This window comes from Drosophila arizonae, chromosome X, assembly GCF_054131065.1.
Source record: "Drosophila arizonae isolate 15081-1271.41 chromosome X, UAZ_ARI_1.0, whole genome shotgun sequence".
NCBI lineage: Eukaryota > Metazoa > Arthropoda > Insecta > Diptera > Drosophilidae > Drosophila > Drosophila arizonae.
The window spans coordinates 23,031,817-23,059,026 of NC_142927.1; the positions used below are offsets into that span (position 1 = coordinate 23,031,817).

General features: G+C 43.2%; 2 protein-coding genes across 4 annotated transcripts; both read left to right on the forward strand.

Annotated features, from left to right (window-relative positions):
- The first annotated feature begins 1,273 nt into the window (after nucleotides 1–1,273).
- Nucleotides 1,274–22,742, forward strand: LOC108618144 (nuclear hormone receptor 4). Of its 3 annotated transcripts, none has more exons than XM_089473381.1 (6): nucleotides 1,274–9,986; nucleotides 16,901–19,718; nucleotides 19,843–19,991; nucleotides 20,999–22,348; nucleotides 22,414–22,535; nucleotides 22,606–22,742. In XM_089473381.1, the coding sequence occupies exons 1-6, from the start codon at nucleotides 8,873–8,875 to the stop codon at nucleotides 22,684–22,686; spliced, it is 5,634 nt and encodes a 1,877-aa protein (XP_089329507.1). In that variant the 5' UTR covers nucleotides 1,274–8,872; the 3' UTR covers nucleotides 22,687–22,742. The 3 variants fall into 3 exon arrangements, with proteins under 3 accessions (XP_089329507.1, XP_089329508.1, XP_089329509.1); XM_089473382.1 differs by having other exon boundaries at nucleotides 1,275–9,986; nucleotides 22,417–22,535; XM_089473383.1 differs by lacking the exon at nucleotides 1,274–9,986 and adding an exon at nucleotides 10,660–10,807 and having other exon boundaries at nucleotides 22,417–22,535.
- On the forward strand, nucleotides 22,672–26,704 carry LOC149268024 (uncharacterized). Its single transcript, XM_089473380.1, has 2 exons — nucleotides 22,672–23,668; nucleotides 23,730–26,704. The coding sequence occupies exons 1-2, from the start codon at nucleotides 22,690–22,692 to the stop codon at nucleotides 24,248–24,250; spliced, it is 1,500 nt and encodes a 499-aa protein (XP_089329506.1). The 5' UTR covers nucleotides 22,672–22,689; the 3' UTR covers nucleotides 24,251–26,704.
- The last annotated feature ends 506 nt before the right edge of the window (nucleotides 26,705–27,210 follow it).

Sequence of the window (27,210 nt, forward strand, 5' to 3'; positions counted from 1 at the left end):
CCGTCCGTATGTATGAACGCGTCGATTTCAGAAGATATAAGAGCTAGAGACTTCAAAATTTTTTTAAAATGTCCGTAATTACAGCGCGCATATCAAGTTTATCATTAAAAATCGATAACTCATCCCGATCTTTTTTTATCGATAAAAAACCTTATCGAAAACCAGTTATAAAATTATATCTTCTACACCCTTATTGCTAGAGTCTCCAAATTTTTAATGTATGCTTATATGCAATTTATACAATTTCGGTTTTTGTTAAAATTTACCCCCCCACCCTTAAATTCACCCCCTCACCCTCACTTTTGTAAAAAGCGTATTTCAAATACTAGAGACTTGGGCTTTGGAATATACACACATATTCACCATATGATTACGCTCTAAAAGTTTCATTAAGATCGTATGTCTACAAAAGAAATTATTTAACAAATAAATTCTCATAACATTGCCCACACTGCAGCGCAGCCCAAGCGCAGTCGCTGCTTACTGCGCAGTTAGCAGAGCGCAGGCTTATGCGTGCGTGTGGATGCATGTGTATGTATGTGTGCATAAAAGAAGTGCAGAATGATTAGAATATCAGCTTGGAGGGTTCAGGGTATCTCGTAGTCGAGCAGTCTCGACTGGAGCTTTCTTACTTGTTTTATTTTTATTTTTATTTTATTTTTTTTTTTTGTTTAATTGTCTAATTTAATTTTTATTAATTTATAAATGTACTATTATTTGTTTTCTTTTTTTGTTTATTTTCAACTTCTATTTCTAATTACATTCAATTTGTAGTTGAATCGCTCTTAAATTATAAATAACTTTCTTTATTGTCAAATCGAAACTAAAGGAATTTTGTTCCTAATGCCCTTCCCTATGTATTATGGCAAACAAAATCCAAACAACTCTTATTTTTATTATATGAATGTTTACACATTTCGTAGTATTTCGTTCTGCCTTATTTCAGAATGAGAAAGCGAGAGAGAGAGTGAGTGAATGAGTCCTCTTGCATCTTCATAAGAATTGCATAGAAAGGCAAAATTTGTTAGAATGGAGCATGAATTCATATGTAGGCCACGCATTTTTGTTTATTTATGTTCTTTCCAATATTTATATCTATATACCTTATATAATATCTATTTATATCACTATCCATATAAATATACACCACATATAACTCATCATCATAAAATCTCTCTTACATTTCCATTACAGTTCTTAGAGGGAATGACGCAGGCATTTCTTTTGCAGCGTTGGACTTTCGTTTTATAAGGTCAGTCAAATCCAAGAAATCCAGAAAAGTATTCACTCAGCTAAATAATTTCGAACTTGAAATTGATTTCATTTAGAATTAAGGTAAAGCTTAAGCGAAGAAAAACAACTAATATAGCAAGATATGTACATATGTATATACATACATACATGTATCAATATACGTATCTATATACGTATATATTTACGTGTCATACCTATGTATACCTATATGTATCTGCTGCTCGTCAAAGGTGTACAAATATCTATGACCCAGAAATATTACGCGAATGCCTCACAACGTCCACAACAACAACAACAGCAACAACAACAGCAACAACAACAACAACAACAGCAAACATCAAGTGTCAGCATTTTGCACTTTACCACAAAACTCGCAAAACACTTTGGTTCTCTCTCTCTCTCTCTCTCTCTCTCTATCTCCCTCTCACTCTCTCTCTCTCTCTCTCTGTCTTTCAACTACAACTCGAATTTCATTTTCGATTTGCTTACCTTCTCGCTGCTGCATCTAGCCATGCCGACTCCCGCCCTCCCCCTATGGCAATCGCCTTTGCTGCTTTTCCACTTGACATTCGTTTAGAGCCCAAAAGGCGATTTCGAACGCATTTTGGCCAACAACAAAGGCAGCCAACGAATTACCGTTAAGACAACGCTCTTGCTGCTGCTGCTGCTGTTGTTGTTTTTCTACCATATTCTACAAAGAGTCGACAACAAAAACACACACACACACACATACGCACACCCTCTCTGTGCGCGAACCCCCCCTTCGATGGACTAGACCGTCGGCGTCTGTCGCAATACGTGGCGTATACGTAATCTCGTTGTTGCTGTTGTTGTTTTTGCAATCGCTGTTGTTGTTGTAGTCGCAGTTGTTGTTCTGCCTTCTATTGCAGTTGCAGTTGTTTTTGTCTGTGTGGCGGCTGTGGGTGCGGGGCGGGCTTTTTCATGCAAATGGCGTTCAAGGATTTTTGTGTGAAAGTTGTTGAACCTCATGACTGGCAATTAGAGTGCAACTGCAACACTTGTGCGCGCTGTGCTCATAGAGTATTGGAAATCAAATCTATTAACTATTAAAGAGCGATCCCTCTCTCTGTCTCGCTCTCGCTCTATTTCTTGTTATTTAACAGAGCTGTTAACAAAACGTTACATAATTTGAACTAAAAGTTATTTATGACATGAAATGTTGGGTATGAACATAATAGAGTTTAGGAGTTATTATAGATGATACTTCTATTGAATTATTAAAGAGCACTCCCTCTCTCTCCCTCCCACTGTTTCTTTGTATTTAACAGAACTGTTAACAAAATGTTATATAATTTGAGACTTGCGGTTATATATGATATATGTTTGGCATATCCACTGGTCGGGATCAGTTTATTGATTATATATGTACAGTCGAGTCCCGATAATTTGTATCCCGCTAAATCGAAAATCGCTAAAAAATCGAAAAAGTTCTATCCCCTTGAAGGTAATTCGTTCTCAATAATTCTCGATAATTTGAATTTCTGTATAACTCGAAAAAAAAAAAAAAAACAGATTCGCTTGCGATTTCGAATTATCGGAATTCTACTGTATATGTTTAAATTTTAAATGTAATGTTGTTTAGTTATTCACATTAAATGAAATATGAATTTGTGTAATTCCTAATATTTTGGATTCAGAGTTTTTTGTCTTTATACTACGAAAAGTTTAAGGATATATTCTGCAGAATCGAGAAAGTATCAAAAAAGAAAAATTTGAATCTAAAACATATCCTTCTATATACATATAAATTCTAAAATAATCGGAATGAAAGAATGACAAAACGAAATTTGAAAACTGCGGAAAATGCTTTGACTTTAGATATGACTGTATATGTGTGTGTGTAAGTGTGTGTGTATATGTATATGTGTATCTATGACAACAACTAGGTGCCAAACAACAAAATGCATTAACAACAACTGCAACAACAACGACAACTTCTATAAAAAGCTGACTCAATTGGCTCGGCTGCCAGGCGACATTTGGACAACCCGAGAAGCATACACACACACACAAACACACATACTCACATTTGCGTGTGTGTGTGTGTGTGTGCATGCATTTCCAATATGATCCAAGGATATTTTGGCTGCACTAAGTCCACATGACCTTCCAAAGTTGGTTGACTCGAGCCTAGTGCAGAACACACACACAGACACACACATAATCATAGAGCAACAGAGAGAGGGTGAGAGAGTGCGAGAGAATGAGCTGGAGAGGGGCAGGGATGGCAGAAACTTTTGATTAAGCAACAGAGCGCTGCAAAAGCTGACAAGTGTCGGTTCAGTGGGAGCTTTAGGCGGCGCGGGCGGCGCGAGACGTATCCAGAGCAGTGTCTATGATGCAAGCAGTGCAGCGCGAGAGAGCCAAAAGCTAAGCAGACACAGACAGCGGCAGAGAGAGGGAGAGGGAGAGCGGCAGCGCGCTGAGCGTGAGAGAGCGCATGCACTTGACGAAGCCGTTAGAAGCCAACGGACAAGAGCAAATGGCAAATGGCAGTTAGCAAAACTGCAACTGCAGCAGCAGCAGCAGCAGCAGCAGTAGAAGCAGAAGCAGAGGTGGCAGCAATATCAACAGCAACCGTTGCAGCGGTAGCAGCAGCTTTTGGGGGCCTAAGGAAAACCCCACGCGCGTTTTCGTCGCTGTTCGCTGTTCGCTGCTCGGGTTCTGCTCTCGCATGCTTTTCGGCTTCTGTTTCTGTTTCGGTTCGCTGTCGTCACTGCAAGCCGTTTGACAATTTCGCTGCCCGTTGCTGCTGGTTGTTGGCTGCCAGTTGCACATTTCCGTTATATCCGCCAGACCGCCGTGCAGCAGCAGCAGCAGTTCAATTGGCTAGCGCTTTAACCAAAATATTCGTACAGTGCGTGCGATAGTTACAATAGAAAAGAAGAGAGAAAAAAAAGTAAAATAATAAAAAATAATAATAATAATTAGTTGATAGTTTTAACAACTTCTACTTCGAGCACTTGTAACACAGCAGCAACAACAACAACACCAGAAACAATAACAACAATAACAACTGCAACATCAAGTCATTTTCGCATACGCTCGCTGTGCTGCTGACTGCGCTGCTGACGCCAACGTTGGCGTTGTCGTTGGCGTTGCTGTTGTCGTTGTCGTTGGCGTTGCCGTTGACTTTGTTTTGGCTTCAAGTGCTTCAGAGCTGTAGCAGCCTCTTACGAACAGACCGCAGACTGCTAACTGCATACTGCAGACGGCAGACGAAAGCGGCGGCAGCGCACTGACTTCAGTCGCTTTATGGCTCGAACGTAGTCAGCGCGCGCGCGATTACCCAAAAAAATTAAATAAATAACACAAAAATATACAAAAAAGAAAAAACAGCCAAAGCAACAAAATACATAAAAATTATTCAAAATCGAACTTCAAATGGCGATCATTTTTGTTCAAGTGTAGAGTGGGTGTTCATAAGTGGAGACTATTGCAGAGCAAGTGCAACTGCAAAACAGTTATACAAAAGTATAAAAGGATTATAAAATCAGCAAAAAAACAACAACCACATTAATTAGAGTAGACGCTGCAGCAGAGACAAAACGCGTGCAACTATGCCTGGCCCGGCGCTGTGGTCCGGTGAGTACCAACGGCGATCGCCACACTAAAAAAAAAAAAAAAAAAACAAAAACAAAAATCAAACGTAACAACAACAACAACATCACTACATTAAAGCTCGCTCACAAATGCGCGCACGCGTATGTTCGCTCTCTGCGCTCTCTTTCGCAGTTGCATATTTCCGCGTGCCATCTCGCTCAGTCAAGCGGGCATGCGTGCTTAGCTGGCTGACTGTCTCGCTGTCTCACTTGCACGCCCGCCGCCGATCCGTGTCATGGACAAGGAAAGAACCCAAAAAACTTTCACTTGCACCAGAGCAGAGACAACAGCCTGTCAGCTGGCGGGCACTGAGCGCGAGGCTCAAGAGAGCGCCCTATGTGTGCTCTCTGTGTGTGTGAGAGAGTGTGTAGAGCAAGTGAGCGCGTAGTAAGTGAAGTTTAGGCGGCGTTAAGCTTCCTGCGTTACAAGCTACATGCAAAAAACAAAAACCAACAGTAAAACCAACAGCAACAACAAAAGTAACGAGAGCAATTGCAGCAGTAGACTTGACACGTTTGCTTTGCTCGCATTTTCATGCTGCTGTTGTAGTTATTGCTCATTATAAAGTCGTAAGCCAGTTTTTGCATGTATGTATTGGCGAATTTGTCTGTGTGTGTGTGTGTCTGTAAAGCAAAATGTCAGTGAGCAATAAGGAAATGAAATGTGCGCCAAACAATTACATATTGAATTTGTTGCTCTTACTGTTACTGTTGCTATTGTTATTGTTGCTGTTGTTGCCGCCGCTGCTGCTAACAGCGTGCAATGTATTTGAAATCGAAAGTGCCCGAGACAATGGTCAACGAACGAACGTGCCAGTACGAAGGCATCATTGACGCTTGCGTCTGTAGGGCTGCAAAGGGGGCGTGCCTGTGGGCTGTCCATGCGGGGGTATAAAGAAATGTTAGCGACATATTAAATGGCAAATGCCGTACAAGACAACACTCAACCCGATATTTATTTATTTATTTTTGTTTTCTATTGTATTATTTGTCGAGCTACACCCATCGTACCCTGTCCACTGTTGTCCGTCTATCCACATTTTGCAATTCATGACATTGCTGCTTCTTAATGCCGCCCGTCGCCGTTGCCGTTGCCGTTGCGCTCCACTTGCGCAGCCGTCGTCGCCGTTGCGCAATCGTTGATGATTTTCTGCTCTTTTTCAAATTCACTTTTACCTTTTACTCACTGTCACACAGTGCGCCTGTGTAATGCATACTTTAGCTTAAGTCAATCTGTGTATGTGTGAGTGTCACCCACTGATCAGCAATCGAATCCCAATTGCCGTACATACATACATACATATGTACATATCTCTTCACTCGCTGTTAGCGAGTCAGGAAGCATTTGGTACAATCACCCTCCCACTCACACTCTCTCTCTCCTTCTTCATTCCCTCTTTCTCCTTCGTACATCTAATAGCTATGTTGTATTAATGCTCAAAGCTCTTTTATGCAGTGGCAGCAGCACCAACAACAACAGCAATAGAAGCAGGCGCCGCAGTTGCAGCGACGCCAGCGTCGCTGCACTCGAACACACTGGTGGCACAGTTTTATGTTTCATTTCATTGAACCTTTGCATAAGCGCCTTGCTATCTTCCGCAGCCGCTCTCTTTCTAGCCTGTTGACGTAAGTGACGACACGAATGTATTGTCCCGACTCCCGACTACTGTGTGCCGAGCAGCGCCAGAGACGAAGTTGGAAACGAAGACGAAGTTGTAGTCGGTGTAGGAAAGCTTTTACTGCCTGCTATTAACTGCAATGAATACGACCCACTGGCAGGCAGCAAGCCGGTCAACGTCCACACACACACACACACACACGCACACACATACAGACACACTCATGCAACACAACTTCAAATTTGAATTTTAATGCAGTACACATATGCATAAACTGTAGCATTGGATGGGGGAGCGCCCCACAAAGCTCAGCAGTTTTTTTTTTTTTTTTGTTCATGCTTCTATTTTCTATTTTCATGCGCCTAGGCGGCAGCGGCAGCAGCAGCAGCAGCGACGTCAACTGAAACTGTCGCCAGACGCAACGGAGCTATTCCTGTAGGGAAGGCAGCACTAGTGCGGGGCACAGTGTATGCAAGCTGACTAGAGTAGCTCGCATAAGCTTCTGGTGTGCGCCCACTCGCATTCTCTCTCACTCTCATATTCTCTCCGTTTATCTATCTAGCGCTTATTGCAGCCGAACGAGCGCTGGCCGAACGTGTTGCCGAGCGGTCGCGCATAGCATAACTATGACGTCGACGTCGCCTGGGTCTATGGCTTTGTCTGTGTCTGTGTCTATGTCTATGTCTATGACTGCGCCATGCATACGCTTATATGTACTGGTGTGTGCTTTTTTACTTTTTGTCTATTGGTTTTCATTTTCATTTGCAGTCGACGTCTATTGTGACTGCTGCGACGGCAGCCGCGACTGCGACAGTGACTGCGGCAGCGGTAGCGGCAGCAGCCACGACGCTTCCCATCTAATGGCGTGCTGTGATCGTTTTGGCTTTCGGCCGCGACTGCGGCTGCGGCTGCGACAACGACGACAGCGCAGCTTTGAATATGTTATTGCTGTTGTTGTAGCGCGCTAGTTTTCGAGGCGCGCGCGCCTGCAACCATCTACGTTGGCAGCGCAGCCAGCGCAGACGTCGCTGGCTGACTGGGCTGAGACGGTTTGTGGCTGCTGCTTGCTTTCTTTCGCTCGCTTACTCCTTTCATTTCACTTTATTTCGTTCGAATGTACGCACGTTGGCCGCGGAGCAGCATCAAACAAAACAACAACCAGCCGACAATAACAACGACAACAACAACAACACACGGCGCGAAAGCGACTCTTGGCCGCTGTTTCTCTGTTTGTTGTGTGTTGTCATACGGAAGAGACACTATATAATTTTTTTCGTATTTTTTTTCTGTTGTTTTATTTATTGTATTTTTTTTTCTGTTTTTTGCCGTATTATTTTTGTAATATTTGTGTTGTCATTTTTTGGTTGTTGTGCGCGTACTAACGAGTACCCGGTTAACTGCCATTCGTTACATACGGCGTGCGAAAACAGTTAGTGTTAACGGTCATCACGGGATTTCAACTCGCTCGCGCCTTATTTGATGTGGTCTGCCTGTAATATACATAACATATAAATATATACACATACATATATATCACTCAGAATATACAAAAATTGGATATACTACCTATGATAAATAAATATGCACATACACATACATAGATCAATGATAAAATGCATACTCGCGCTGTTCTCCAATATCTCACGCTGTGTTTGAGACTGTGTGTGTGTGTGTGTGTGTCTGTGTGTTAGTGTGTTAGTTGTTGTTACTAGCAAGTAAGAACAACAAATCAAACAACTATCTAACGGTCAACGGCTTAAAGTGATCATAAACTAAATAAATATATATGCATACATACATATATAGATATATGTACATATGCATACAGTAATATCTGACAATTTTTTTTACTGTTTGTTGTAAACATGTTGTTACCAGTGTTGTTCAACTAAGACCCCCTCTTCTAAGCACACACACACACACATACAATCAGTCACTCGTCTCTCGTCACTCGCTACTCGTCACTCGCTCATTCACCATCAGGATATTCCTCACTCTCAGTGTGTGTGTGTGTGCGTGTGCGTGTGTGGCTTACACATTCTTATTCAACTATTTTTTTTTATTGCTCACATTTCTCTCCATTTCGCTCATTAGCTGTTAAAAAGTGAAACACTCGCGTGTGTGTGCGTGCGTGTGTGTGTAGATGTGTGTGTGCAGCATATACATACGCATTGATTGACTACAAGTTGTGGATAGAACTCATGCCCGGATTGTTGTGCAAGCATGCGTCCTAGTTGGCGCTGCTTGCCAGCGGTTGCCGTTGCCAGCATGGCAACAGTTGCCAGTGTTGCCATCCGTCATCAGCTGTGTCTGCCCACCTAAGCGCCGCCACATCGAGCAGGACGAGCAGCAGGAGCAGCAGCAGGATCCATCCAAATGAATGCCAATCAGCCGCTGAGCCTGGAGCCAGCGGTGGCTGCGGTCAATGTTGCTGCTGCTGTCGTTGCCGAGGCAACAGCATCAGCAACAGCAACACCCACAGCAATAGCCAGCAAAGCTGGCGAGGCCAAGCAGAATGGCCAGCATACGCTCGAGGAGCAGCAGATAAGAACCATCAATGGTCACGGCAGCAACAACAACAATAGCAGCAACAGCAACAGCAACAGCATCGATGACGACGATGTTGCTGACAAGGACGCCGGCTTAGAGGCTGATAGCAGCAACAGCAGCAGCAGCAAGTTGACCATTATCAAAACGCCGCTTAACAAGACGTTGCTCAAGAAGTGCAGCAGCAACAGCAACAACAACAACAACAGTAGTAATAGCAATGGCAATCTGCCGCATGTTGCATTCAACAACACCAGTAGCAGCAGCAGCAACAACAACAACAACTTGCGCAGCAGCAACAACAATAATGCTGGCATCGGCAGCAGCACCAACAGCGACGGCAGCAGCAGCAACAACGACAATACTTTGGGTTTTGGCTGCGATTCCGGTTTTCAAAGCGGAAATAACAATGAACAAGAACAATTTATGAATGATAATCATCATCATCACCATCATCATTACCATCATCATTATCATCATCATGACGGCGATGGCAAAGGCGATAACGATAATGATAACATTACCGATGTTGCTACTGCTATTGCTGCTGCTGGCGCCAGTGGCGACGACGACGACGATGTTGCAGCCACAGCAGCAACAGCAACAACGCCCGAGCATGTGGCTGCCGATGAGCAGAAACAGGAGCAGCAGCAGCAGCATCAGCATCAGCATCAGCAATCGCTTGACTATCTCATAAAAACACCAGCAACAGCAACAGTATCAGTAGCAACACCAGCAGCAGCAGCAACAACATTATCCTGCACGGCAGCAACACTGCCATCAGCAGCAGCAACAGCAGCAGCAGCACAGAATGCTTGCAGTCAAAAGTGTAACAAGTGCAACTCTCACAACAACAACAGCAATAATAACAACAACAACAACATCCATTACAACAACTATAATAATTACTATAAGAAAAAATCTCGTATGCCGCCCATTTGCCGTTAGTATTTTTTTGAATACGTTCTGTTTTCACTAAACATTATCTCGTTACTATCATAATCAATACCCTGTATTATCAGCTATTACCCCAAGAGCCACTGCACTCACCCCCCCTTGCCCCCCGCCCCCGAACATACACACACACACACACACACACATATATATATATAAAACACAATGCGTAAACGTTCCCCAATAAATTACAACAACAAAAATGATCCTAAAAACTAAAAACAACCCAAATTTTGGAAACTGTGACAATAATAACAGAAAATACCGCAAAAATACCGCAAAATTACCAACTTAATACTAAAAAAAAAAAAATAATGCAAACCAAATTGTTACAAACTCGAATTGGCAAATCCCTCTTTCCCCTCTATCTCTCTCCCCCTCGTTCATCAGTACGAGAATCATGCTCAGCCTGACGATTGTGTTGATGAACGTTAAATACCCTGTAACTTGTTTGTTTGTTTTTTTTTTCCCGTTTGTGATGCCACAGGCTCTGCCGCCATGTGGCAAGTGTGGCACGCCAAACTGACAGCAACTAAATGCTTACCTCGAGTACAAATACAACAAAAAGAACAAAAACAACAACAGCCAAAACAGCAACAACAACAACAACAACAAAAGGCTCATCAGCAACAAGAGCTGCAACAATTTTAAGAAATCAACCAAAACCAAAACATAAACAAAAACAAAAACAAAAACAGAAACAAAAACAAAAACAATTTCAACACAATCGGCATTCAAAATTTTTACGTATTCTTTTACGTTCCAAATTCAAGAATCGAATCGGCAACAACAAAATTATGACATCCATAGGTAAATTTGCTCCCAGTGCAAGAAACTGTCCAAACTACCCTACCTAAGCATTTAAATACGAAGTAAACCTCTACTAATACCACTAATATATAGATATTGCAACACTCTCAATTTTATCCAATTAACCACAATCATTCCTAACCTCACTAACAACAGAAACTGCAACAGTAACTGCAACAACAACAACAGCACCATTAACTTTAACAACAACAACAACAACAGTCCCTCTCATTGTGTATATAATATTCCCTCTGGTTGCACATATTTTCCCTAGTATTTTATGCGATAATTTACAGCGAAATTTTTCATACACTGTAAAGAATTATATTATTATTTTTTAAGGCAAATTCCAGATTTTATTTGATGGATAACCAATACTCATAGCAGTCTAAAAATCGATTTGTTGCCACTGAAATTTTATGACAACATTCAATTTTCATTTTGCATGCTTGTTATCGATTAATTAATCGATCAAGTGGGGGGGACTTTTTACTCATTAACTAGATATATATATACATTTATTGTTAATATATATATTTACTTATTCACTTTAAGGGCTTTCGATAAAAATATCGATAAGTATATGTAATCCTATGACTCTGAAAACATGCTATGGAGGTACCCATGGCTGAGAGCACATTTCATTGACATACATTGAACATACACATACGCATATTTATATCTCTATTAAAAATGTAGACTTTCCTATTAATATTAATCGATAGTCGATAGGCTACTTCAGCTTAAAATCAACCCATAGAGAGTTTCTTAATAATCGTTCAGCTGTTAATAAAACGGTTAATTGCTGCTTAGATAAGAAGATTGAATATTGTTGAATAGGTTTTATCATTCTCATAATTGATCGATAAATGTAGTTTTTTGTTTTGATAAAACATACATAAAGAATATTATATATAATGTATTATATGTATAATAATTATATGGCGTTTTTCGTTATACTAAACTTAATATCGATTGATAAATGTTGGATCAGAAGTGATCGATAATTTAGTGAAGTTTTCAAAGCTGCATAAATATATACATATATCTATATATCTTTCTATATATGTAGACATTGTTACTCTTCAATATATTTATGAGTTTTAGCTGCATTATAGGTAATCGTAATCGAAACTGAAATGAGGTTTCGATAAAAATATGTAAAGGCCGATAAGCTTTTCGTTAGTTTAATTAGCTAAACACAACAATATCCAACGATATCTTTGAGATATGTATGCCATGCATTCGAATTCAAAAAGTTTTCCTAATTTTCTTAGGTGTTTTTATGCTACCCTAAAAATCCATTGAACATTTGTTCGGTCATCGTTGCACTTGGTTTATCGAATCGCCTCGAGTTGGAAATGGGATCCCAGCGATCGTCTGCAATTGCAGCTGAAATTCTCGAAACGCTTTGCTTATTGAGTGCTTTCAAGTCGATTCTCATTATATTCTCATTCTCCTCGCACAGGTGCGTGTGCAGCAGCACTCTGTACATATGTGTGTGTGTGTGTGTGTGTGTGGGTGTTTTTAGTGGCTGCTGCTGTTCCTACCACGCGCCGCACACACAGACAGAGCGACACGCAGACAGCTACGCATGGGCATTTATTGTTTAGAATAATCTTGCGCTTGATAATGAAAATAGGTCAAATTTTAAAAATACACACACAAACACGACATTGCGACGTCGCTGTCGACGGCGCTGCTGCCAGCTGCGGCTCCGCTGCCGTCGCCGTCACCGTCGCTGATCGTGGCATGCGTGTAGATACGACATTAGATAGATACAAGCACACACACACACACACATACGCACACGCACACTTGCAGAGAGAGCCATGGGCCAACGCACCGCGTTCACTAATTGAGCCAGAGCGAGAGCAAAAACCAAAGCGCTGCGTGTGCGAGCGAGAGAGCGTGCGCTAGAATTTTCAACGCGATCGAAAGTTCAGCTGTTGCCTTCCACTTGCGATCCCCCCAACTGCCGCAGTTCATGCATCTACACATTAGACAGCTCTCACTCTCTCTTACCCACTCTCTCTCTCTCTCTCTCTCGCTCTCGCTCTCGTTCTCTCTGCTTCTACTTGAACTTCTAGCTTGCAACAGATTGCAACACAAGCGCTTGCTTATCTTGCCGTTGATAGCGAGCCCCAATCCTCTGTCTCCTCACTCTTCGCTCTACACTCCAGCCCTCCCCCCCTCGGCCAGCCCCCCTCAATTTCTCTGCCTCTGTCCATGCTTACTTTTGACCCATTTCGCGCTACATTTTATGAGTTTTTTGTTTTTTTTTTTTGTTCTTTTGTGCTTTGAAGCTACGCTACTAATTAGAGAAGCTAAAGCGATCGCGCCTTCTACTTCGACGCCCCCCCCCTCCTCCCTCCCTTCATGGCTTGCCTCAACCAGTTCGAACGCTTTGCGCTGGGGAAGTAAATGCAAATTTTGTTTTGATCATTTGGCAATAACTTCCGCAAAAATTCGATACGAAGCAAAAGAGAACCGAAACAAAGCAAAGCAAAAACAAAAACAAAACAAAAAACGCAAAAAAATACTACTCTTAGCTGATATATGATTTTATGCATGCCGCCAAGACAGTGATTCACCTGGTCAAGTCGAGCCCGAGCCGATGTCCACGGTTATGATTCGGCCAAGAGCAGCAGAGCGAGCATTATGAATGGATAATGGGTCATCGAATAAATTCCATATTCCATTTAAATTTTATTGATATTTGATTGGTGTTTGCATACATCGATTTCATGATGTATTTCGGATATTATAGAAATATCATCGAAATGATTTTAATGCTATAAATATATACATATGCACATTAAATGAAATATACATTTTTGTGTCCTGATATGAGTTGGATTTGGATAAATATATATGTATATGATATATCATATATGATATACCTATTTAAATATAGTTTAATTTATTTTGTATAGTATATCACATATTTTATGAAATATATATATTTATTTCATTATGCAATTTTATACATATCTTATAGTTATATATAGATCGCAACTTTGACAGATTACAGACCTTTCATTCGGATACCCAATGTACTTTCCATCTATTTCTCGCACACAGCAACAAAGGTTGCTACGTTCAGCTATCTTTCGCTCTCTCTCTCTCTCTTTCTCTCTCTTTCTCTCTCTTTCTCTCTCTTTCTCTCTTTCTCTCTTTCTCTCTCTCTCTCTCTCTCTCTCTCTCTCTCTCTCTCTCTCTCTCTCTCTCTCTCTCTCTCTCTCTCCCTCTCTCTCTCTCTCTCTCTCTCTCTCTCTCTCTCTCTCTCTTATGGAGTAGGAATTGAAGAATTCACTTTGCTGCTGCCTAGAAGCAAACTCACTCGGACACTAGCTCTATAATAACTCTGTATAAGCGCTGTTAACCTCAGATCAGCACTACTGTAACTTTAAGGGCCTCTGCTGTTAGACTCTACTGTTAAATCCTGCTGCTAGACTCTGCTGTTAAACTCTGCTGTTAGACTCAGCTCTTACTTTCTGTTGTTAGATTCTGCTGTTAGACTTTGCTGTTAGCTTTATACTCTTACATTCTGCTGTTAACTTTACATGATCCCTTGATATCATATGAGCAATAAGATGTATATATTTATTATCTGACATATTCCTGACGTATTTCATAATTTCTTTATAGAAAATATCTCTAAGTTTGCAACTATTCTAATCCATCAATCTTTTATAAAAGTATTTTCTGATCATTCCAATCTCCCTTTCCCCCTTATCACATCAGTCTGCTCTAGCATCTGACCCTCGCCAATATGCCTCGCTCTGCAATCAGTGAGTGTATTCTGCAAGTTATTTAAATGAAAATCTGAAATTCTAAACGCCAAATCAAGTTTGACAAGTTAACACCCATGCGAAACGATTTCGGCTTCAGCATGAGACAAAGTCACGGTCATGGGAAACGTAGCATCAGCATCTCCCAGACTGGAGGCTGAAGAAGCTGAGAATGCAAGCATATTTTAGACCAGGTAGTGCTTAGTTCTGCAAGAGAGAGAGACACAGCTTGGCTCGATCTACAAGCAAGTGAGACTCTTGCAGCCAGGCATCACCGACTGCCCAATACTCGTCCATGGCCTGGAAACAGTTGAGCCCACCACTTTCAAATGTTTTTCAATTCCTTCAGTTTTTCTCGTTTAGTAGATTGTTCTGGAGCGGATCTATAGTAAAAACTATATAGTAACAATTTATAGTATTTACCGATATGCATATCGGAAAAATTGAACATTCGATTCATATATTTCAATCCTCAAAATAATCACTTTAGTCTGCTTTGACACGCCCCAAAGGACGAATGATACAATCATCAGTGATGCTATCAACATGGATCTATCCGCAAGACTTTTTAGTATTAAATAACTTTAAAATTGAGCAAGATATAGTCGGATTTTTTCGTCTAGCCACGCCCCCAACAAACGTATAATATAGAGATGTCAGGCCTTCAATGGATATACATACATTTGTCTATATCAAACATATTCTCTAGCGCTAATGTGGCTTAAAATATATATATCATATAAACGAATTTCTCGCCAAAAGGCGTAGTCTATGTATTTGTTATTTTAGTATCTGCTACAATATATTTTTTAACCTATAGCTTGTATTTGCGTCTTGTATCTGTATCTTGTTTTTGAGTCAATTTCAACCTTCGACTCTAGCCAAATATGGTTAATAATGAGATTGGCTCTGACATCCAAAGGTGTTGCCAAACCCCAAGATTTTAATATTTCATAAAAATACATAATGTATGATAATAATATATATATGTATATATTTTAATAATATGCAAATATTTATATACATTCATATATATATACAGTCGAGTCCTGATGATTCGAAATGGCTAGAGGATCAGCTTTTTTCGATCTACACAGAAATTCAAATTATCGAAAATTATCGAGAACGAATTATTTTCAAGGGGGTAGATTTTTTTATGCATCGCGATTTTGGAATTATCGAGACTCGACTGTATATTTAATTATGGAATTTCAACGTAGCGAATGTGGGATATATGTATATTGATTGATATTGATATCTTTCTATAAATGAAATTAAATAATTCATATATATTATTATATTGATATGGTATATGATTATATTATTATATATGTATATGTATTCAAGCCCATGTCAACTTATCGATATGAACTGATATTGAAGAGGAACTAATAGACTCAGCTCGTCGTTAAGATCAAGTATCTCCATATATATATATCTTATATGATCTTCAACTCTTCAATTGAAATTTCGATTCTAAATTATAAAATAGATCCAATCAGAATTAAGTCTACTTAAGACGGATAGAACTATAATTAGTTATCTATATACAGTTGATGTGAGATATCAAATAAATTAATGTAAATGGGAAATGATATTGATCACAAGAAACAATCTCAAGCTGCGTAAGACTTCAGCTCGAAATCTGCTGAGCCGATAGCTGCTCGAGGTCCTGTTCAGGAATATTTCAGGACTTGCCACGTCTTAGCTGCCAACTTTTGATGACTTCAGTTGAAAAACTCTAGAGTGAATAGTTATAAATCTGTTCACTTCAATAGATCGTCCGCTGTTTTACCTGATATCTGTTTAGACACGTAAAAGCTGGAATAACATTTGATACATCTGAGGGTAAATCTGTCGAATATATTTCTAAAACTGGTCAATAATATACCATTAATTGAGTAGGGTTTTATATATACATAGGGTTATATATTTAGGGTTGTAAGCCTATAATATATACAATAGTATGGATATATTTTGGAAGTAACTTTGTTGGGGCTCTATCCATGCATAAATGTGCCCAATATCTCTACTGATTCTGATGCTGATAGGGTGCTGCCCTATGTGGTTTATTCCACTTACAATGGAACAGATCCGAGACGAATTTGAATATTCAAACAATATATCAATAAGCCTTAACTTTACTCTATCGACTCTGTAGATTACATAATAGCTATATATAATTTATATATGTATATATATAAGTATTTCCGTCTCTAACTCTCTCTCTCTCTCCCCCTTTGTGGCACTCTCTCTCTCCCCCACACCCTTGCTCCATCTAACGGCGCTCGTTGCACAGGAATTATGACACTGAGCCGTGGCCCGTACAGCGAGCTCGATAAAATGAGCCTTTTTCAAGACCTCAAACTCAAGCGACGCAAAATCGATTCAAGATGCAGCAGTGACGGCGAATCCATAGCGGACACATCCACCTCGTCGCCGGATCTATTGGCGCCGATGTCGCCGAAGCTCTGTGACAGCGGCACGACGCCGACGCTGCCGTCGCTGCCGTCGGTGACGGTGACGGTGACAACAGCGGCGTCCACATCGGCGGCAGCTGCCGCCACCTCATCATCATCATCATCAGCAGGAGCAGGAGCAGCAAGTGGAGCAGCAGCAACTGCAGCAGATGCATCATCTTCAATGTCAACGACAGCCGGCAGCTGTCCGAGCAGCAGCAGCAGCAGCAACACCATCACCATAACCGCAACAGCAGCAGCCAAGGCAGCAGCATCGGCAGCCGCAGCAGCGGCAGCAGCAGCAGCCGTGGCAGCAACAGTTGCTGTTGCTGCGGCGAACAGTGGATCGGCCGGTGGATCCAAGCATCAACAGACTGAAATCAACTCATCCAGCAGTGCGATCACAGCGGCGGCTGCTTCTACAGTTATGTCCCCTCCGCCGTCGGCAGCGACGCCGCCGCTGGCCCTTGACACTGGCGGAGGTGGAGGCGGCGGCGGTGTCGGGGGCGGGGTTGAGGCCCTGTCGCTGGCATTGAGTGCACGCGGCACGCCGACGCCGCCACACAACAATGGCGGCGCCTCCAGCTCGAGCAATGGCAGCAGTCGCCTGGCCTCGCCCGACTCGCTGGAGGAGAAACCCTCAACGACGACGGGCGGCCGCAACAGTGCCACGCCCACCAACGGCCTGCTGGCGACCAGTAGCAGCAGTGGAGGCGGCGGCGGCAGCAACAGCAACAACAACAACAGCAACAACAACAAGATCAGCAGCAATCTGAGTGTAATACGCTCGGTCAAGGAGGAGCGCATCCTGGCCTCGCCCACCAAAATGCTCGCCTACCACCAGCAGCAGCAACAGCAGCAGCAGCAGCACAGGGAGCGGGAGCGCGAGCGGGAAAGGGAGCGAGAAAGGGAACGAGAAAGGGAGCGGGAAAGGGATCGAGATCGGGATCGGGATCGGGATCTGAAGGCAGCCACGGGTCATGTCACAGTGCTGGTGACGCCGTCGCGCATCAAGGCTGAGCCCCCGCCGCCCGCCTCGCCCTCCTCCACCACGCAGCGGGATCGGGAACGGGAGCTGGGCAGCTCCAGTTCGATCAGCTCCTCGCAGCACATCAGCCGTGCCAGTCCGCCGATGGGCCAGCATCATGGGCACGGCTACGGCCATCCGCACGCCCACGGCCATGGGCACGCCCAGCTGGGCCACGGCCATGGCCATGGGCATGGCAGCCTGGCGCCCGCCTCCATCGTACAGACGCATCACTTGCACCAGCAGCTGACGCAGCCGCTGACGCTGCGGAAGAACAGCCCGCCGCAGGAGCTGCAGCTGCCGCAGCTGGCCATGCAGTCGATGCAGCAGCTCACACAGCAGCAGCTGCATCTGCATCACCTGCTTGGCCAGCAGCAGCAGCAGCAGCAGCAACAGCAACAGCAGCAACAGTCGCCGCAACATCTGCAGCAACATTCGCCGCATGCGCTGATTCGCGTCAAGAAGGAGCCCAATTCGGGCGGTGGATCGGGCGGGCAGGTGCAGCGGCACCTCTCGCCGCACCACCACCAACACCAGCACCAGCAACACCAGCAGCAGCAGCAACAGCAACAAAGCCAGCAACAACATCAGCAGCAGCAGCAACAACAGCAGCAGCAGCAGCAACAGTCGCTGATGCACTCAGCCTCGCTGCAGTCGCTGCGCCATCCGAACCGCGATGCCGCCATACTGTTCCGGGTGAAGAGCGAGGTGCAGCAGCAGGTGGCGGTGGCTGCCGCCGCCGCATCCAGCGGACTGCCCCATCTGATGCAGCCCTCGGCAGCAGCAGCAGCGGCCGCCGCAGCGGCAGCTCAGCGCATGGTCTGCTTCAGCAATGCGCGCATCAACGGCGTCAAGCCGGAGGTGATTGGCGGGCCGCTCTGCCCGTCGCCGCACCCCTCGTCCTCGTCCTCGTCGTCCCAGCTGTCGCCGCAGACGCCCTCGCAGACGCCGCCGCGCGGCACGCCCACCGTCATCATGGGCGAGAGCTGCGGCGTGCGCACCATGGTCTGGGGCTATGAGCCGCCGCCGCCAACAGCGGGACAGCAGCAACAGCAGCAGCAGCAACACCAACACCAACAGCAACAACACCAACACCAGCAACAACAACAACAGCAGCAGCAGCAGCAGCAACAACACCAGCAGCAGCACCAACAGCAGCAGCAGCAACAACAGCAGCAGCAGCAGCAACAGCAGCAGCAACAGCAGCAACATTGCCTGCAAACAGTTTCGTCACCCTCGACCGGATCGATTACGCCCAGCCATACGCCCGGTCCGCCGGCTGTGGGTCCGCAGAACAACGAGGAGGCTGCCCAGCTGCTGCTCTCGCTCGGACAGACGCGCATCCAGGATATCCGTCCGCGTCCGCATCAGTTCCGCACGCCGCACGCGCTCAACATGGAGCGCCTGTGGGCCGGGGACTACTCGCAGCTGCCGCCGGGTCAGCTGCAGGCGCTGAATCTGAGCGCCCAGCAGCAGTGGGGCAGCTCCAATTCCAATTCCAACTCCAGCGGCAGCGGGCGCTCCCTCGAGGCGCCGCACGAGCCAACGGACGAGGATGACCAGCCGCTGGTCTGCATGATCTGCGAGGACAAGGCCACCGGACTGCACTACGGCATCATCACCTGCGAGGGGTAAGTTGAAGCACGGCTAAACCTCAAGTGGAGCACTTGACAAAGTTGATCTAACATTGATCTATCTCCCTCTCTCTCTCTCCCTCTCTCTCTCTCTATCTCCCTCTGTGATCCTCTCCTGCAGATGCAAGGGCTTCTTCAAGCGCACCGTGCAGAACAGAAGGGTCTACACGTGCGTTGCCGATGGCACCTGCGAGATAACCAAAGCACAGCGCAACCGTTGTCAGTATTGTCGATTTAAGAAATGCATTGAGCAGGGCATGGTGCTGCAAGGTGAGTATGACAAAACCTAGAAGAATCGATAGTCGTTCGATAGTCACAATCGAAATCATTTATTTGCATCAGCATTAAGAAAAAGCAGGAATATTAATAATAAGAAATAAAGAATTAAGTAGAGCCGGGCAAGTCAAATTGTCACCTCAGCTAACCCAAGATCCAGGCAAAATTAGAGAAGGGACCGTCCTTATACCCGGAAGACCCGGTAGACGCTATAACCATATAAGAGATAGAAAATTCACTGAAAAGCTATGTAGAGCTCTACTTTACTGTAGAGCTAGTTGAGTAAAGAATTTTTACTCAATGGTTTAGCGAATGATTGAAATATGTATTTATCAATATGCTGAAATTACCATCCCAATAGGCTTCGAGCAGTCAAATATATCACTAGATTTAGAATATTTTTTTGCTAAAATAAAATAAATATTCTAATATTTTTTTTTCGACTCCGACAATTGATTTTTTAATATAACAGGTATTTGAGAAAGTTAGCAGATTTGCCTAAGAGCTACTGAAATACTATGCTATAATAGCTGCCGGCTATTTGGTAAGCCGACACGAATTCCATATAGAATAATCAACCTATACATAATCGAATAGAGTTGCATAAGAAAAATATTAAAGAAATTTTCATTAAAAAAAAAAAATGTCTAATGACAGATTTTCAGTATATAGATATTTCAGTCAGGATATCAAATTTATTCTATATACTCTTCAGAGTAACAGTTGATAATTTGTCAGCTCAGTTTTGAGCAGGATTCAGGGCTAGTCGGTCTACTCCTGATTTTCTAGGTATATTTAATATTGGAATCATATAAATGTAATTTTTATAGGGCAAATTTTAGACGAATATCAAAAAAATACATATTCTAAATATGAAAAAAATAACATCACATTAGGTTATTATCGATTGTAACTCCGATAGTAGACTCATCTGTGTACATCAACTTTTATGAGTCAGTGCAAACCCAATTTTTATATTTTCTTACCTCGATCCCTGGCAGCCGTGCGGGAGGATCGCATGCCGGGCGGACGTAACAGCGGCGCCGTCTACAATCTGTACAAGGTGAAGTACAAGAAGCACAAGAAGACAAACCAAAAGCAGCAGCAGCAGCAACAGCAGCAGCAGCAGCAACAGCAGCAACAGCAGCAGCAGCAACAGCAGCAGCAACAGTTGCTGTCGCCCATACACCATCATCATGCAGCTGGCGGACATGGCCATCCGGCGCAATTGTCGCCGCATCATTTGCTGTCGCCGCAGCAGCAACAGTTGGCAGCAGCTGTTGCCGCCGCTGCCCAGCATCAGCATCAGCAATCGAAGCTGTTTCTGGGTCCCGTGCTGAAGACGGAGCACCTGCAGCCGCCGCCGATGCACAGTCCGGCCCAGCAGCAACATCAGCAGCAGCAGCAGCAACAACAGCAGCAGCAACAGCAGCAGCAGCAACAATCGTCGCCGCATTTGTCGCTCTCCTCCCCGCATCACGTGCCGCAGCCGCCCAATGTGACACAGCAGCAACACCACAACCATCACCAGCAGCAACAGCAACAGCAGCAGCAACAGCAGCAGCAACAACAGCAACAACAACAGCAGCAGCAGCAACAGCAGCAGCAGCAACCATCGCTGCCGGCGCATCTGATGAACGGCACCATACTGAAGACAGCGCTGACCAATCCCAGCGAGATCGTCCATCTGCGGCATCGCCTCGACTCGGCCGTCAGCTCGTCGAAGGACAGACAGATCTCGTACGAGCATGCGCTCTCGATGATCCAGACGCTGATCGATTGCGATGCCATGGAGGACATCGCCACGCTGCCGCACTTCAGCGAGTTCCTCGAGGACAAGTCGGAGATCAGCGAGAAGCTGTGCAACATTGGCGACTCGATTGTCCACAAGCTCGTCTCGTGGACCAAGAAGCTGCCCTTCTATCTGGAGATACCCGTCGAGATTCACACAAAGCTGCTCACCGACAAGTGGCACGAGATACTCATACTGACCACGGCCGCCTACCAGGCGCTGCACGGCAAGCGCTCCTCGAGCGCCGCCACCAGTCCGAACAATCACAGCAGCAATCGGCACGGCTCGCCGGCGCCAACATCCACGCCCACAGCCAGCCAGCTGCCCATGCCGCTGCACAAGGACGATCCGGAGTTTGTCAGCGAGGTCAACTCGCACCTGAGCACGCTGCAGACCTGCCTGACGACGCTGATGGGCCAGCCGATAGCCATGGAGCAGCTCAAGCTGGACGTCGGCCACATGGTCGACAAGATGACCCAGATCACCATCATGTTCCGCCGCATCAAGCTCAAGATGGAGGAGTACGTCTGCCTCAAGGTCTACATATTGCTGAACAAAGGTACGTCCCCACCTGCCAGCCCACCATTGTCCACTAACGCACCTGTTCGCTTTCGTAACTTTTAGCAGAAGTGGAACTGGAGAGCATACAGGAGCGCTACATCCAGGTGCTGCGCTCCTATCTGCAGAGCTCCTCGCCCCAGAATCCGCAGGCGCGGCTCAGTGAGCTGCTCTCCCACATACCCGAGGTGAGTCTGAGCGCAAGCAATGCAAGCGAGTCCCCATCTAATCCACCTCCATCCAATCCATCCCCTCCAGATTCAAGCGGCGGCCAGTCTGTTGCTGGAGAGTAAAATGTTCTACGTGCCCTTCGTGCTCAACTCGGCGAGCATAAGGTAGCAAATGCTTGAGCATGGCCTGCTGCCCGCCAGCAATCATCAGCCGGCGCCGTCCAAGCGCCAACCGCAACACGAGCAACATTTAACAGCAACAACAACAACAGCAACACCAGTAACAGTAGCAACACGTCGCAGAGCACGACCACAACAACAGCAGCAGCAGCAGCAGCAGCAGCAGCAGCAGCAACAGTTGCAGGCGCAGGTTGCCATGTTGCTGGATCTGCCCAAGATCAAAATTGAAATTGGCGCTGCAGATTCGCCACCGCCGCCACAGCAGCAGCAGCAGCAACAACAACAGTTGCCGTTGTCGCTGACAGCAACCAACACGGGCAGCGCCAATAGCAATGCCTCCTCGTCCATACTGAAGACTTCGCTGCTGAGCGGCGCAGCGGCCACGTTGGCGACGCTAACAGCAGCTGCAGATCAAATAGCGCGCACCAGCAACAACAGCAGCAACAGCAGCAGCAGTAGCAGCAGCAGCAGCAACAGCAACAGCAGCAACCGATTAGAAGAGAGCAAAAGACTTGAACATCAACAACATCAGCAACAACAACAACAACAACAGTATACATCAATTCTCCAGTCGGCCTTAATGTCACAACGTCCAACAGCAACAGCAACAGCAGCAGCAACAGCAGCAGCAACAACAGCAGCTGCAACAGCAACACGAACGTCAACGCCGCCGCCAGCTCATGTGCTGAAGACGGCGGTGACTTTGGCCAGCCTAAGTGAAATAGCCACTGCACAACAGCAACAGCAGCAGTTGCTCGCATTGCAGCAGCAGCAGCAACAGCAGCAGCAACAACAACAGCAACATCAACTGATACTGCCCCGTAGGATAATCAACTTAAGTAACAACACTGCCACGAGCCAAGGAGCAATAACAATCACTACCAAATCGCTGCTGCGACAGCGCAATGGCAACAGCAACAGCAACAACAGCTGCCAGAGCAGCAGCAACAGTTCAAGTCAGGCGGCAAATGGTAAGCAACAATATTTGTGAGCAATAGACGCAGCTAATTTTGAAATACCAATTGCCAGCAGCTGCAACAACAACAAGAACAACATCAGCAGCAACAGCAACAGCCGCAGCAGCAACAACAACATCAACAACCACAATACTGCCCAACGGCAACTGTTGCCGACCGGTGGCAACTGTTGCCAGCACTGCCACAATACATACACAAACCGATGAGCAGCTGTTGCTAAACGCTGCCACGCCCACGTCATTAACAATGCGCCCAGCAACAATGCAACAATGGACTGCCGTGTCGACGACGACGACGACGACACAAACACAAACACAACACCGACAACCACAACAACAACCACAACAACAACATCAAACAACAACATCATCCACAGCACCACACAACAGCAACAACAACAACAACAACAACAACAACAACAATAATAATATGAATAATCATAATTTTAATAATAACAACAATATAAATACTTATACTGCCGCTGCTGCCACGCCCACGCGCCCGCCTACGCGCACGCCCGTGACCTCAGCTTCTGTTACTGTAGTTGTGTTCAAAACAATGTTACCTGATGACTGAATTATTTTAGAATAGTACACTTAAAGCATGTTTTTTATTATCGATTATCGATTACCGATTATCGATCACCAATTACCAATTTAATATCGATTACCGATTACCAATTACCATTTACCAATTACCAACTATTAAGCTTCAACTATCGATTATCGATTATCGATTGGTCGCTTGCCGATTATCGATCATTGATTATTTTATGATCATTATCATTATCATTATTATTACTACATACATAATGTAGAGCATATTGTATTTTCATGTAATTTTTAATTTTCGCCCTAATTGTTGGAGATCTTAAAAGCCAAAACCTAACCTAAACATATAAACAAAACAAAAACAACAAAAATATAAAAATCATTAAAAAAAAAAACAGAAATCAAAGCACTAAACCAGGCGAACCAACCCATCCTGTTGCCCTAACACTACCCTAACGTATTCAAAAGACTGCGGACCGAAAATGAAACGAAATGGAATGGAATGGAACGGAACGGAATAAAACAGATCAGCAAAAACAGCAGCCAGACCAATGAAATGAAATAGAATATCCTTGAAATGAACGTACAGAACACAAGACTGCAGAGTATATTACAAAAAAAAAAAGAACAAAAAGCAACAACAACAAAAAAATGAAAGGAAACTTGCATGGAAACGATGACCCACAACAAGACTGCAAACATATGTGAAACATAATGGAATGGAACACTTTTTTCTGTTTGACAGTCCAAGACGAACGCACTGAACACACCGAAGACTGTTGACTGTAAAACGGAACGAAACGGTATGAAACGAAATGTACTGAAACGAAATGGAATGGAACAGTTTGGTTTGGTCTAGTTTTGGCTACAAAAAAAAGAAGAATTAATGAAAAACTAAATAGATTTTTTGTTTTGTGTTGTTCTCATTCGGTTCTAGAACTGAATTCTGTGCTTTTTATGGCATTACGAAGGTGTGTGTGTGTGTGTGTGTGAGTGTGTGTAAGTGTGTGTGGACTTTTTAAACTAAATAAATTATGCTTTTACTATATACATACATTATTAATATACATATATATATATATATATATATGCATATATAAGCACACACCCACACACACACACACACATACATATATAATTATAATAAACTTTTTTTTTATGCAAAATTTTAGAATGCAAAATAATTGCAAAAATAAGAAGAAAATCTTAATTTAAGTGTTAACATTTATTCATATGGAAGTTGATTTAAGATCAGTTAAGATTGAGCTAATCAATTATGGTTGACTATAGCCACACACACAAACACGCCTACACACACATATACACAAAGATACACACTCATATAATGTCTACAGCTATAAGAATACATTGTTTTTTTTTTTTAATATATATACATATATCTATCTATATATACACACAGATCTGATATATACCGCAAATCAACCATATAAGGTATATATACACGCATACATCTAATATATATATATATATATACATATATATATACATAGCGTCTAAAGTCGTATTTAGCTAGTTTTTACTGTCCCTGGTTTTTAAGTACTTTTTTTGTAGAGAAATTCACACACACACACATCCATACACACACACACATACAAACATATATACACACACGGGCTGCGCTGCGTGTAACGGGCTTGGGCTAAGGGTGAGCGTGTTGTGGGAGTGTCGAGGGGCGATTGGTTACGTTTATCGATAAACGATAACACGGCAAAAGCTACAGCAAGCTTCTACTTTAAATTATTTAAATTGCATATTATGTAATGTTAGTTTAATCAACTACACACACACACACACCCATACATCTAAGCCTAAGCTAATCTAATATAATATTAATTATTAAATAATTGAGATGATGATGAAAAATGTGTGCATAGAAAGTTATACAACTGTTTATTATTATTATTATTATTATTTTAATTTTTTTTTTTTTTTTTTTTTTTTTTGTATGTTTGTATGTATCCTGTCTTGTACACTTAATCAACAGAAAGAAGAAAAAAATCTAATTCTAATTATTCATTTATAATTTTTTTTTTGTATTCATTTATTATTATTATGTATGTATATGCCTATATAGTATATACATATGCATACTAAACATAATTATCGCATAGTACATACAAATAACTATTCATATATACATGTATATATGTATGTATTTATAATACATATATATATATATTTTATATGGCGAAAGCGTCGTCGTCGTAATCAAAAAGAAAAGAAAATAAAATGAAAAAAAAAAAAAAAAACAAACAAAAAAGATCATAAAACTGAGAGAATGAAAACAAACATACAAAAAAGGAAAACAGCCTGAAATCGGGCTATCGATCGATGCCGTTCGTTATCGATATCGATGTCGCACTATCGTTTATTGTAAATGTATTAATTTTGTTGATTTTTTTGCTGTCTGTATACATTTTTTTTAACAACATTTTTAATAAATGTAATTCTTAAATAATTTCCTTTTTCGTTTCTTATTTTGTTCTTAGCTCTTGCGATTCCTCATGATTTCCAACCAAGCTTTTATTTTAATTTTTTTTTTCTAGCAATTCAATTGAAAATATTTCGACAATACTTACTATTTCGCATCGTCCTTCAAATTCTGAAGAAATAACAGAGCTGTTGCATACTTTTAGGGGCGCTCAGTGTGAGACGCAACAAGTTGAAGACGTGCGAAGCAAACGTGAACTGTATATAGATTGCCGTTCAGGGTATACGAACAGACCAACTGAATGAATCTTTAGCAATTTAAGCCAAACTATTCAAGTTTCCCTAGAGAAATTGCAAAGAGAATGACGCATCGAATCAAAATAGACTAAATTTCCTAGACTATCGAAAATTGCCTATAAAAAACAAGTTGAGCTTAACGACTTGAGCAGCACAGATAAAGGTTATTCCAGAAGCCCATACGTCATTGCATTCTCTACTGTAAATTTCTCTAGCCGTAACTTTATTTTTGTTTCT